Source organism: Brachypodium distachyon, chromosome 1 (genome assembly GCF_000005505.3).
Source record: "Brachypodium distachyon strain Bd21 chromosome 1, Brachypodium_distachyon_v3.0, whole genome shotgun sequence".
Lineage (NCBI taxonomy): Eukaryota > Viridiplantae > Streptophyta > Magnoliopsida > Poales > Poaceae > Brachypodium > Brachypodium distachyon.
This window is the reverse complement of record NC_016131.3, coordinates 67,421,495-67,433,227: the sequence shown is the minus strand read 5'-3', so window position 1 is coordinate 67,433,227 and position 11,733 is coordinate 67,421,495. Positions and strand designations below refer to the sequence as shown.

Here is an 11,733-nt window from a genome sequence, read left to right as displayed (position 1 = left end):
AGTACAAACGCAGTCGCATAAAGTCAGGAACAGGTTGGAAAAACACATGTATATATCCTAGTCCTAGCTAGACACTGTAGAAAGAAAGGTGCCGTTCATAGACCAACTGAAGCGGTTGTTGTTCACGGCCAGCGACGACTCCATCGTTACGGTTGTCCATCCATCCAAACAAGAGTACAGGCGTGATTAATTTACAGGGACTCAGGAACAGCCGAACAGGGGGTGGGAGGAAAAAAAAACATCTCTGTCCTAGTAGCTAGTATTCCTGTAGATATATATATGAACACCGGAACAGATCGATCAATCTCTTCTGCTGTTTACAGTTGGGAGCAACGACCCGCACGTCTCGATTCTCCTCTCTCGCAGCCTGAACGCTCATACGTCCTGGTCGAATCTGGCGCTGCTCGTCGCGTCGCCGTCGCCGTCGCCGTCCTCACGGCAGAGCAGGTCACTGACCGAGCTCTTGGCCGCCCTGCAGTCGAACCTCTCGGACATGAAGAAGCTCCGGAGGGAGTTGAGGTTCCGCGGCGCGTCCACCTCGACGGCGAAGAGTGCGCGCACGGGGCGGTGGTCCGACAGCCGCGACTCGCACCGGTCGTACCGGCTCTGCTTCAGCCCCGCGCCGTGCCACAGTATGCGGTCGCACCTGAAAACACACACAAGAAACACAAAAAACAGCTCAGTTTAACTTTCTAAACCCCGTGCTTCCTCGATCGATCGGGTGCAAAATTTCCCGGCCCGGTGTTTCTCACCATGCCGGGGCGCGGCGCTTGAGCTTCGTGTCGCCTTTCTTGGGCTGCTGCTGGGCGCAGCCGTAGTAGGCGTCGGAGTTCCGGTGGTACTTGTAGGTGGGGGAGAAGGTGATGGGCCCCTCGTTCCAGCCGTGGAACGCGCCGCCTTGGTCGGACACCTCGCCTCGGAGCTGGTCGTTCTCCAGCAGCGTCTTCCAGTCCTGCCTTTCCACCAGCAGCCTCGTCTTGGCCTCCGGCAGGGAGATCCTGTAGTTGAGGTCCCCAAGCAGGATCACCCGGCTGCATGCCACGCCACAGCAGTACAAACAATTAGAAACTGAACGGCAGGTCGATCATTGGTCAAAAGTCTACAACATGCATGCACCAACGAAGCACGATCGATCACCAACACCATCTCAGCATTGCATGTCCTTGTCACGAGCGGCACCGGCCAGCGGAATAACGTACGCACAGTGAAAGTGAAAGTCACCGTCGTCGAGCGATTAAAGATGGTATTTACGTGCGTGTACAGCTTACATGTAATACGTATCTCCGATACGGCGATATACACCTACTCTTGATTTTTACCGGAGACTGTTCAACTACCAGATAAGGTAAGGTATAATCGCGATCGTGTCGTGGCCGTAGTTATTTAACCAGTAAGAAGGGCCTGCCGTACGTAAGTACGTTGATATTTTCCCGGCTCGATCGCTTGATTCGGTCGGTCAGCGGCGACAACGAGTATAGCACTATACTACTACTGGTGTTTTGCGTTTCTTCCATTGACTTGCTGGCGGCACGGAGAGCTACTGTAGCGCACATGAAAAAGAAATGGAGGTTTCGATCTGGCCATGCGTGGCGTCGATGTGTGGGCGCCTTTTGTACTTACTCGTGTTCTAGAATCTTGTGGGGCGCGGAGGAGGTGAGCGGCGACGACGACGAGGAGTGGCGGCGGCGCGGGAAGGTCGCCCGCGAGAGGATCTCCGCCGCGTCGGAGTTGCGGTGCGCCTCGTCGCCCTCCCTGCCGCCGGACGCCAGGTGGCAGCACACGAAGCAGAAGCTCGTGTCGTGCAGCCAGAACCTCACGGACACGGCGCCCTGGACAACAAAGCCATTCATGCCAATCTCCTCTCGTGTCAGAGTCATCCGATCGATTATGATCAAATCGCGCATATGCATGCCAATAAGGCGGAAAAGGCCGGAAGTAGAGTAATTATATGACGCTGGCACTGCACGCACCTTGTTGCCGAGGCAGCCCATGACGCCGCAGCCGACGCAGGAGACGCTGGGGCGGCGGACGAAGCGGCGGAGGTCGGCGCGGACCCAGACGGTGAGCAGGACGCCCACCATCTGCTTGCTCACCACGCAGCGGAAGTCCCGGGCCGGCTGCAGGTCGCCGGCGCCGTCCCTCACGGGATGCACCTTCTGCTTCTCCCCGCCTCCCACGGGCGGCTGCTGGTCATGGGATCCCGCCGATGGCGAAGTTCGGTTCAGCGCGGCCCGCACGAGCTCGTTCCACCGCATGCCGATGCGGTTCTTGTCCGCGCCCAGCACGTTCCGCGCTCGAAGCGGCACCACCTCCTGAAATCTGCATACAGAGGCCATTACTAACCATGCATCCGCGTGAATGTGCTAGGGTGCTAGAAATTCCGATTCCAGCTGCTGGATCGCCTGATAGTTACGTACCCGAGGACATAGATGTCGTAGGTGCCGTTGGCCGTGTCGAGCCAGTCCGCCAGGTCGAGGTCGTCCGGTGGCGCCACGCCGCCGACGTTCCACGTGCTCGCGAACAGCCTGCTCGATCCAATGGCGCCCGGTTAACAATAACAAAATCGATGGTGGTGCAGCGATTAAAGTGACCAGACAAGACACAGACATACCTGTACTTGAGCGTCTTGCTCCGCTGCTGTGCGCGCGGCCGCTTGATGCCGCGGTCCGCGTCGGCATCGGCATCGAGACTACACCGTCCGTCGTCCAGCAACTCCGCTTCGACCCCCTCCTCCTCCTGCTCCTCTGCGGCAGCGGCGGCGGCGGCGGAGGCCGGGAAGTCGGCGACGAAGGCGTTGCTGCCGGAGGGCTTCCGGAAGAGCTTGTTGGCCACCAGCCTCGGCCAAAGAACCTGTAGCCGATCGCCGCCATGCATGTGCACACACAAAGCAACGTTAGCTACACGCTTACACGCACCTACCACTAGCAGACCAGGCACAAAGCTAGCTAGAGATAGAAGAAGCCAGCTACTAAAAGCCAGGGCCGGCGGCGCGGGCAAAGAGAATCGAATTTCAAGCTAGTACAGCTAGAGAAAATCAATCGCGCGTGCGTGCGCCTGCCTACCTCCGCTTGCTTCTGGTTCTCCAGCATCGTGACAGCAGCAGCAAGATCGAGAGCGCGCGCACCGTAGGTTCGTAGTAAAAGTGAACGGGATGGAAATGGAATCGGGGAGGGAGAAGGAAACAAAACGTTGGACGCGGAAGGGAAAGGCGGCTTAAATAGGCTCGCGGGACGCGGGGGCGCTAGAGGACGAGGAGCCAATAGACAAATGGAGGCGCCCATTCATGCACCGGTACGCTTAGCTTAAGCCCTCGGTGGACGGGCGTGACGGGATGTCGATCGATCCATCAGTGTGCGCGTTGCACTGCTAGCTTTGATGTGCGACAGAGCAAAAGGGGGACGACGATGGCTGTGAGGGACAGTGGGGAATAAAAAGCTGGACGCAGTACCTTTTGAACGTTCTAGCTAGGTGGTCAAAGAGTGGGATTCATCGCACTGCAGATAAATTGGATTTTATCGCGGGGGCCACGGACTAGAGAGGGGCTACCGGGGGTAGTAGGTAGTCGTAGCTTGTACTTAGTGGCTGTACTGCGAGATGCAATGCACGCTTGACAAAATTCATTTGTTCAAGCACCCAGCTGGGGTCAGGGGTGCTTCTTCGTAGCTATAGCTTTCTGATCTTTTACACATGGATAGGAAATTTGCAGAAATTGGATGTCATGTTCTGTGGATTACTACAGGAATCTAAAACACATGAATTATACAATAAAGCTGTTTGGGTGTTTCACAGGAATTTCTCATGAAAGTTTTTTCAAGACAGAAAAGAGGAGAGATAAATACACATGTTGCATTGGCGTTCTCAAAGAAAGCAAAAACATGAGGTTTGAGCAAATGTTTTGAATCCTCCAAAACTTGAAGGAAAAGAAACATTCCTATAGGAATTCTCAATGCCAATCCTACAGTCCAAATGACAACATAGAAATTTTTCCTGTGTAATTCCTATGAATATCCTTTGTTCCAAATGGGTCATCAGCATTTGTTCTGGACCGTAGTTCTTTACACTCAGGCATATTAAAGGTAGTTTATGCATTTAGATTAAGGATGCAAGCGGGGGTTTGTTTTTAGGCCATTAGAGACTTGGTTGTTCAAAATTTTGGACAAGAAGCGGGATATGTACTGGACCCTGCATGTATCCTTAATTTATATACGAAAAGTCTTTACAATAAAAATGTCTATGTGCATCGAGGCCAGGACGACGCCCCTATTCAAAAAAGAAATGCGAAAAGTTTTCGACCTGGTGGGCTTGTAAAATTGTTTTACCTTTAATTCAAAAAACACACTATGATTTGGACATTAATATGGTGGAGACTCATTCAGAAATATATATATATATACACATTTACTTCTTGAGATTTGAATCTTAATATGTTTGAATGATATCAATGGTCAACTTTTTCAAAGTTTGAGTAAATAAGTGCATGTCTCATATAGAGTGGAGTAAGAAAGTAGAGAGGTAAGGTCTTCAATATCTAACTTTCGGCACTAATTTCTACTATTTAAATTTTATAACACCCATAAGACGAATACACTTTCCAGAAATATGCATACATTTACTTCTCAAGATCTGAATCTAAATATGTTTGAATGATACAGATGGTAATTTTTTTTTTCAAAGTTTGAGTAAATGCGCACATTTCTCGTGTAGGAGGAGTAAGGCAGGAGAGGGCGAGGTAATTAAGTGTATAGGAATTCAGATTTTCAGCACCTGCGTATTACTGCTCATAATAAAATTGAAATTCCAAAGTCCAGGACAAATTTATTCACACATGTCATGTGGGAATACATTGTTAAATTCTGTAAAGAAAAAAATATAGTTAGTCAAGTTGCTTTGTTGGACATATTTTACTTTAAGTTTACGTATCACCAATTATTTTTTAGGTGTGGCTATATCTCAAGCGTTTGATTTTTAAGTAAAAGGCTTAAATCTCAATTGATATATTAGGACCGTTGGAATAGTATCTGAACGCCATTCAACTCTCCTCTTTTCGTCGTTTGCTACGAATCTTGAAATACAAATCATATGTAATGGCCAAGGAATCGACTTATCTCAAACTAAAATCAGACGACATAGATGTAGCAAAGGTGTTATTTTTTACCGAGCTAGTAGACCTTGGGTGTCATGCATGCATAGTTTGAGTTATTCCCGGATAAGGGAATAATTCGCTCTAATTCCAACATGACGTTACAATCCTACTACGAGCAAGTTTAATGGGGGTGATGTAGACAGGTTATAAGATTTTAAATACTATATTTGGTGAGTTGGAAAGAAGAGAAGAGAAAGAGAGGAAGGAAGCGGGCTGTTAAGTAAATATCCTAGACTCAATGTGAGAGTGGAATGTAAACCAAGCATTAATAAAATAGAACATACTTATAACTAACTAGTATACATGTTGGATATAAATGACATGACATGAGTTAATAGACAGCAGCACGATATATTGTCCTTTCTCTACTTACGTAAAATGGTTAGTGCCCTGCAAACGCATATCTTTTCGTTTGTACAACTAGCTGTATTATTGCACATTTTTTAGAGAGAGCATAAGTGTATTTTTCTGGCACGTGTTTAAGTATTGTACCTATTACATATAGGCCTAGCTAGGGTAGGGGGGTTGAGGTCTATAGAGTTTTCAGGGCTCAACTTGAGCAACTTGTGCTGACACATCTTGTATGTATATGCCGCAAAATATTTTCTCTCCGTAAATCTTACCGAGAAAAACAAGCTAGCTTCTTCATTGTCGTTTATCCAATTTTCTTATGCTCTTGTACCTTTTCCTCTTCACTGCTCCCTCCGATTCTAAATTGTTGTTGAAATATTACATGTATCTATACGATTTTTAAGAATAGATACATTCATATTTGGAAAAATTTGAGTTAAGAATTTAGAATCAGAATATTTTACGATTGTTCAGGTTGATGCTCTTAGATATATGTGCGCTATTTGGAATATGTATGCATGCTTCTGTGAAAAATAAATATAACACCGGAAAAATACTAAAGAGTTGTGCTCCATTGTATACATAGTCGAAGAAAAGATCATCTGAACTTCGAATATCCGAGACTGAGAGTTCATAGTTTTGGTTGATGTACAGCCAAGCTGATCCATTCAGCATCGGATCTTCTTATTCTTTTTTCTTGGCTGTTGTTGTATAAACTTTGGTTTCTCTCTTTTAATGAAACGGCAGAGCACCTGCCTTGTTCGGAAAAAAAAACTTTAAATATCTTGAACAATCAATAAAAACTATCTAAAAGTCTATATTAAACCATGGATTTTCTAGAACACTATTTTATCTGACTCCTGGCCTATATTCGAACGACAGATCTGCACTTCTAACAAAATGTAAAAAATACTCGTGGGGAAGGATGTATATGAAATGATAGCATGCGAACACTCATCGAGAAGTGTGACTATTAATTGTCATGCGCAAAATGACAAGATAAATTGATTCATCTCTTATGTTTGTTTTCTATGGCATGGAACACAAATGATCGTATTTGTTGATGATTTTTGTTGTTGGTTCTTACTTTATAGCATTCACCACAGTGGTGCACGTTTGGCAATTTTTTGAGAACCTTTGAAGATGAAATCACCCTTTAGATCTTAACTCAGTTACGAAGGTTGGTCTTGCACCTTCGGAGTTTTAGAAGTATAGATTGGGGCCTGCAGTTTGTCTTATATATGTAAAAAGGTCCAAGAGTAATATACTTATCTCTTCGTTTTTGTGCATGACACAAATATGAAATTTCCTGATGAACTAATTTGGCAAGCCATTTCGCAGCATTCCCTGCATATATCGCCTATGGTTTTTATTTCTCATTTTTTGGAAACCCTAAATGAAAAGGTTAGGCTTTTCAGACACAAGCCATAGATATACTTCTTTCTTTCTTTTTCAAGGGAGACAATGCTAGTCTGAGTACATATATTCCTCGTACAAATGGAGCAATGAGCTGCTACAATTTAGACAAGATGTACCATCTGATTATTTGCTATCCTCGTTTGGCTTTTATTAATTCTTATCATCGGCGATCAGTTTCATTGGTCTTTATTGCCTTCCGGCCAATGATTGTTTGAAACGGAAAAAAGGCAAGCAAAGGTGGGAAAAGGGAGCTGTATGCATGCTTGGCTTGTAGCCAGAAGGTATGCAATAATCACGCAGAATTATATAACTAACTTGTTGATTAGAACATGTAAAGCCGAGTTATTAGTGGTTACAATCATCCCAATGGGTACGGACGATTCCTCGTTAATTCCTATTTTATGTATATTTTGGTGAAAGCTCAAACTATATATTTTTTCTTAGAAAAAAAGTGAAGGCCCGTTGCCGGTTACTTTGACACTTTTTCTGAAACTGATTTATGTTTACGTCAGTCTCTGAATTATCATTGTACCCAGCACTGCATATACTTGTTTTTTTTGTGAGTCCTTTTGCAACTTTGAGCAAATATGCATAGTTCCTAAAAAAGAGATTCTACCAAGTATTAGGTAGCAGCATAAAGCATTGTAACACAAAAAACATATTGCAATCTCGCGCCACAACAGAGAAAGAGCTTAATTTTGTACATATGCGTAAAGTTATGTTGCAATTTGGGCAGTTGAGTTGAGTGCATGCACCGGATGTACATAAATGAACCAACAAGCTAACTCGCAACCTTAATTTATCAACGTCGGGCCAGTTCTTTTCGGCTTCCTGGACCGGCTTCTCCGAGAAGCTGTTCTCCCCCAGCTTCCTGTAGAAACCGTCACCTAAATTTGATTAGGCTACCAAATTAGTTTGGCCTAAACTATTTTGAAAACCTAGCTAAATCTAAGATGTGGCTTCTCCAGGAAGCTAGGTGAGAGCAGCTTCTAAGAGAAACCGGTCCTAAAAGCCGAAAAGAACGCAGCCTAAGAGGATAAGCCTGCCCATTTCAGATGGGCTCTTTCAGATATGTACATCTTGTCGTTGATCGCTTCGGCAAGACATTCGAGCGTCATGTCTTCCGCTATTCATATTTTTTTCAATGATTTGGTCCGTGCATCCGCATTGTTTCGATTAATTTTTGACATTGTGTTGTTGCAGAAGCCGGGTGTATTTAGTATGTGCGTGCGCGTGCGCTGTGAATGGTGATCTTATGTGCTCCATTCGCAAGGCCAAAGAAGGAAGAAACTTGTCTCCATGGTGATGAACACTAACTGCTTGGGAAATCAGAAATGAGAGAAGGGTTCGAGTTTTCCGTAACATTTGCATAAATGAAGGTGAAAGCTCTACCCTTTCCACAAAAAATGAAGGTGAAGCTTCCAATTGGATTCTCGTGGGGGCGAAACATTTGAGCTCCGTTGTGTCACGAGAGTCGACTTTTGAGCGTATTTTTCTCCTTCGGTTTGTTCGTAATTAACCAAACCGCTTCTTATTTAATGGATGAGGCAAAGCTTTTTTTCTCCTTTAAAAAAATAAAATTGAGAAGAGAGGGACCATAGGTAAATAAATATGGAAGTGGCTAATTTCAACAATTTCCTTGTTGCTGATGTTTGTAACATCATGATTTATCCCTGAGCGGATCTTCCAATACATTTTGATGTTAGCAACCTACCGTTTACTTATGTCATCTTGTTAAAATAATTGGAGACATCGTACTTTTTTTGGACGAACTCTATAAAATTATTAGAGCGTTCTAGGCACCACATTATAGAAACCTTGCAAGAAACATCCATGCATGTAAGGCGTTCAAGATGCCTTCGCATCGTCTTAACTTAGAATTTCTGTAGATTACTCAGAAAAGGATCCACCTGCAACCAATGAATGCAGAATAAAAGTCGGGTCAAGGAGCAATAGCATTTGAATAAAAGATTGATCAGAGAAAAACCCTAACTGCTCAAGATGCTGCAAATACTTTGCTTCCATCACAGATACAGTAACTAAACTCATGGATCCAGGGATAATTCTAATAATTATGACTTGAAATACTGGTACTCGAAAATGCTGCTACACACACATGTTCCACTCTGGAAAACGATCTGCTCCTCAAGGAAAAATAAACTAGCATTAATATTTCTGATCCAAATGAAAAATATATATCATAACGACCTCAGAGACAATGTTTTCGCTCACTGGTTTCGATAATTTGATCGGATCAGCAAGAACAACATCCATGCCAGAGACAACGTTTTCGCTCACTGGTTTCGATAATTTGATCGGATCAGCAAGAACAACATCCATGTCAGAAAACAACAAGTCATGGAGATATTTCCGAAAGGGACCCGTGGAGCCGTGCGAGCCAGACATTATAGCTCGACTAACAAAATGCCCCTTGCCTCAAGTTGCAAATAAACTTTGTCATGTGTGATATCAGGAGGAACCTAAAACTCGTGCTTCAGCAGCTCTCATCAGGACAACGCATCGCTCGCTATGTATTGTAGTCGGGACGGATTGGAATTATGTATGCGTTTTGTGAGAAGAGAGAGTAAGCAACAGGAATATTGTAGCTGCCAAGTTGCCGGTGCTGATGCCTAACGTATCCATTTGGATCTTCCGAGAGAGAAAATTATGACAGGTTAAGTACCTGAGTACATACATATACTAGCGACCAATGAATACCAAGGATTAACTAACACATTTGTCGCCTAATTCTGTCATTTTTATATCCCAAATGCTTGATCTAGGTTTCACACTGATCGACCTGCAGATCGGTTGGTTTCAGGGTGCGACAGCCTGCCACCAAGTCAAACTGTACAGTGTATGTACCTCCAAAACAAGCTGCAACAAAACGGTGGGCACGAAGAGAACGCATTCGATCAGTCACTGGAGCAACTTGTTATACTTTGTTATTGGTTGTTACCATATCAGAATTTGTATGAGTCGGAATTGTAATCTCTGAAATTGGTCCCAGTCTAACCGGTATAACTTAACATATGTTCAGACTTCTGCAGAGATCAGCTGTTCCTTTTCGTCTTTTTTTTTTCGTTCAACTTATCAGTCGGTTTAACTTCCTGATTTGTGTGTTGCAGCCGTCCGAAAATTGGACGACATCAAGCTCAAGGTATAGTTTATGCACCGTAGTATTACCAGAGCTAGCATCTGACAGACATATGGGCGTGACTGCACTTGTCATGGGAGCCACTCTCAGTGTAACACACAGGACCGATGTCGATCATCTTACCTCTCACAGCTGCTAGTCTTGGCTTCCCGAACCTTCCACGCCCAAACCTACTAGTAGTTCATCCCCATTCTGTCATACGAATCCATCATGATATCGATCTTTGTACGTACTTGGGAGTCGACCATCTAGAGTTGTTTATGCCCGTCCCGGGCCGGGCAGATTGGGAATAGTCCATTGCCCAGGAGGTCAATGTCAATCGTCAAGTGGCATCGGCAGCTTAACATTTTCCAGCAATAGTGTTTGGAGCCACTTCTTTACGTCAGGTGCGTCTCATCAGATGTACATATAAGATAATACACAGCACACACATAGTAGTAGTACTTAACTTATCCTTGCTAACTTTCGCCTGATGTATCTTTTACAGTTGATCCTTTCCCCTTTGGTCAGTCGACACCGCCGGTGCTCGCCGATAGGGCCGATGTGGTGAAGGGTGAAGACATGCTGGGGAGTTAGTTAATAGCCGATCGGAATCATTGCCGACTTGGGGCACCAAACGCTTCGATCATTCGTCTCGCTTGGAATTTTACGCTGTTTGTTGGCCACCGCAGTGGGGGAGAGAAGATTGATTATGTATTCCATAAAAGTATGGGAATGGGTTCCCAAGCTAATCATGCAAGTAAACTAAGCCTCGGCGTTGTGTTTTTCTTTTTATCGACGAGCACACTGACGTACGCCTATATCTCTTGATCATTTTCTTTCGTCCGGTTGATTGTGATCGATGTACATATATAAAGAGGTAACAATTTACAAAGGTGATTAATTTTTTTTTACAAAGGTAACGAACTGTGGGTGTGGGAGGCAGTCCAGTAGGTACAGCAGTATGAGTAGTTTTTTTTTAAGGAAACAAACGGGGGCAAAATCCAGCCTGCACCACTTCTAATCTGTCCTACCTATAAAGTTGAGTTTAAAGTTGTTTGTCGTCAATTCACTTCTTCCTAACATTTCTCTTGTCATTCCTGACAAGTAGATTGTACAAACCCACGGATTAAAACTTCAAGTCAGATTCCTCCCTTACAGTCTCTGTTGTTGTCTTTCCTCTCCAATCTCCATGAGTTTAAATTCAGAATTCAAATTAAGCAAAACCTATCATCATGCTTTATGACATTTGTTCAAAGCTATAACTGTCATGATTTTTTAGTTGTAATTTATTTTTTTGATGGTTCCGTAGCAAAGCACGGGCACAAAGCTAATTAAATGAAAGAATGAGGATGCAACGATTACAACGACAGCATTCGCCAGAAGAAACACAAGAAAAACCTAGGATCTCGATACATGCCAATTACAGAAGAAATACAAACTTCGTAATAAATTGGCTGTGTGCATCAATTGATAAAAAGGCTGGGGCATTCCCCTTTTCAAAAACCCCCCAGAAGAAATGCACAACAAGGTGCACCGACGATGTAGTCAAAAGCCATGTGCCAAGTTCAGCCATGACACTATGTCGTCGCCGTAGCCGAAGGACAGCACACAGCCGAGGCCTCGCCACGACACTTCCAATAAGAAGCCGGCACAGTCGAAGTGTCATTTGCCGTCGAGACCC

General features: G+C 44.6%; 1 protein-coding gene across 2 annotated transcripts; it reads right to left on the bottom strand.

The window, feature by feature from the left end:
- On the bottom strand, positions 1 to 3,301 carry LOC100830356 (type IV inositol polyphosphate 5-phosphatase 9). 2 transcript variants are annotated; one of them, XM_003558355.4, is made up of 7 exons: positions 3,063 to 3,278; positions 2,612 to 2,850; positions 2,418 to 2,525; positions 1,971 to 2,319; positions 1,621 to 1,829; positions 753 to 1,031; positions 1 to 646 (listed from the first exon to the last, which is right to left on the bottom strand). In XM_003558355.4, the coding sequence occupies exons 1-7, from the start codon at positions 3,087 to 3,089 to the stop codon at positions 376 to 378; spliced, it is 1,482 nt and encodes a 493-aa protein (XP_003558403.1). In that variant the 5' UTR covers positions 3,090 to 3,278; the 3' UTR covers positions 1 to 375. The 2 variants fall into 2 exon arrangements, with proteins under 2 accessions (XP_003558403.1, XP_014755941.2); XM_014900455.2 differs by lacking the exon at positions 1,621 to 1,829 and having other exon boundaries at positions 3,063 to 3,301.
- Between the last annotated feature and the right edge of the window lie 8,432 nt (positions 3,302 to 11,733).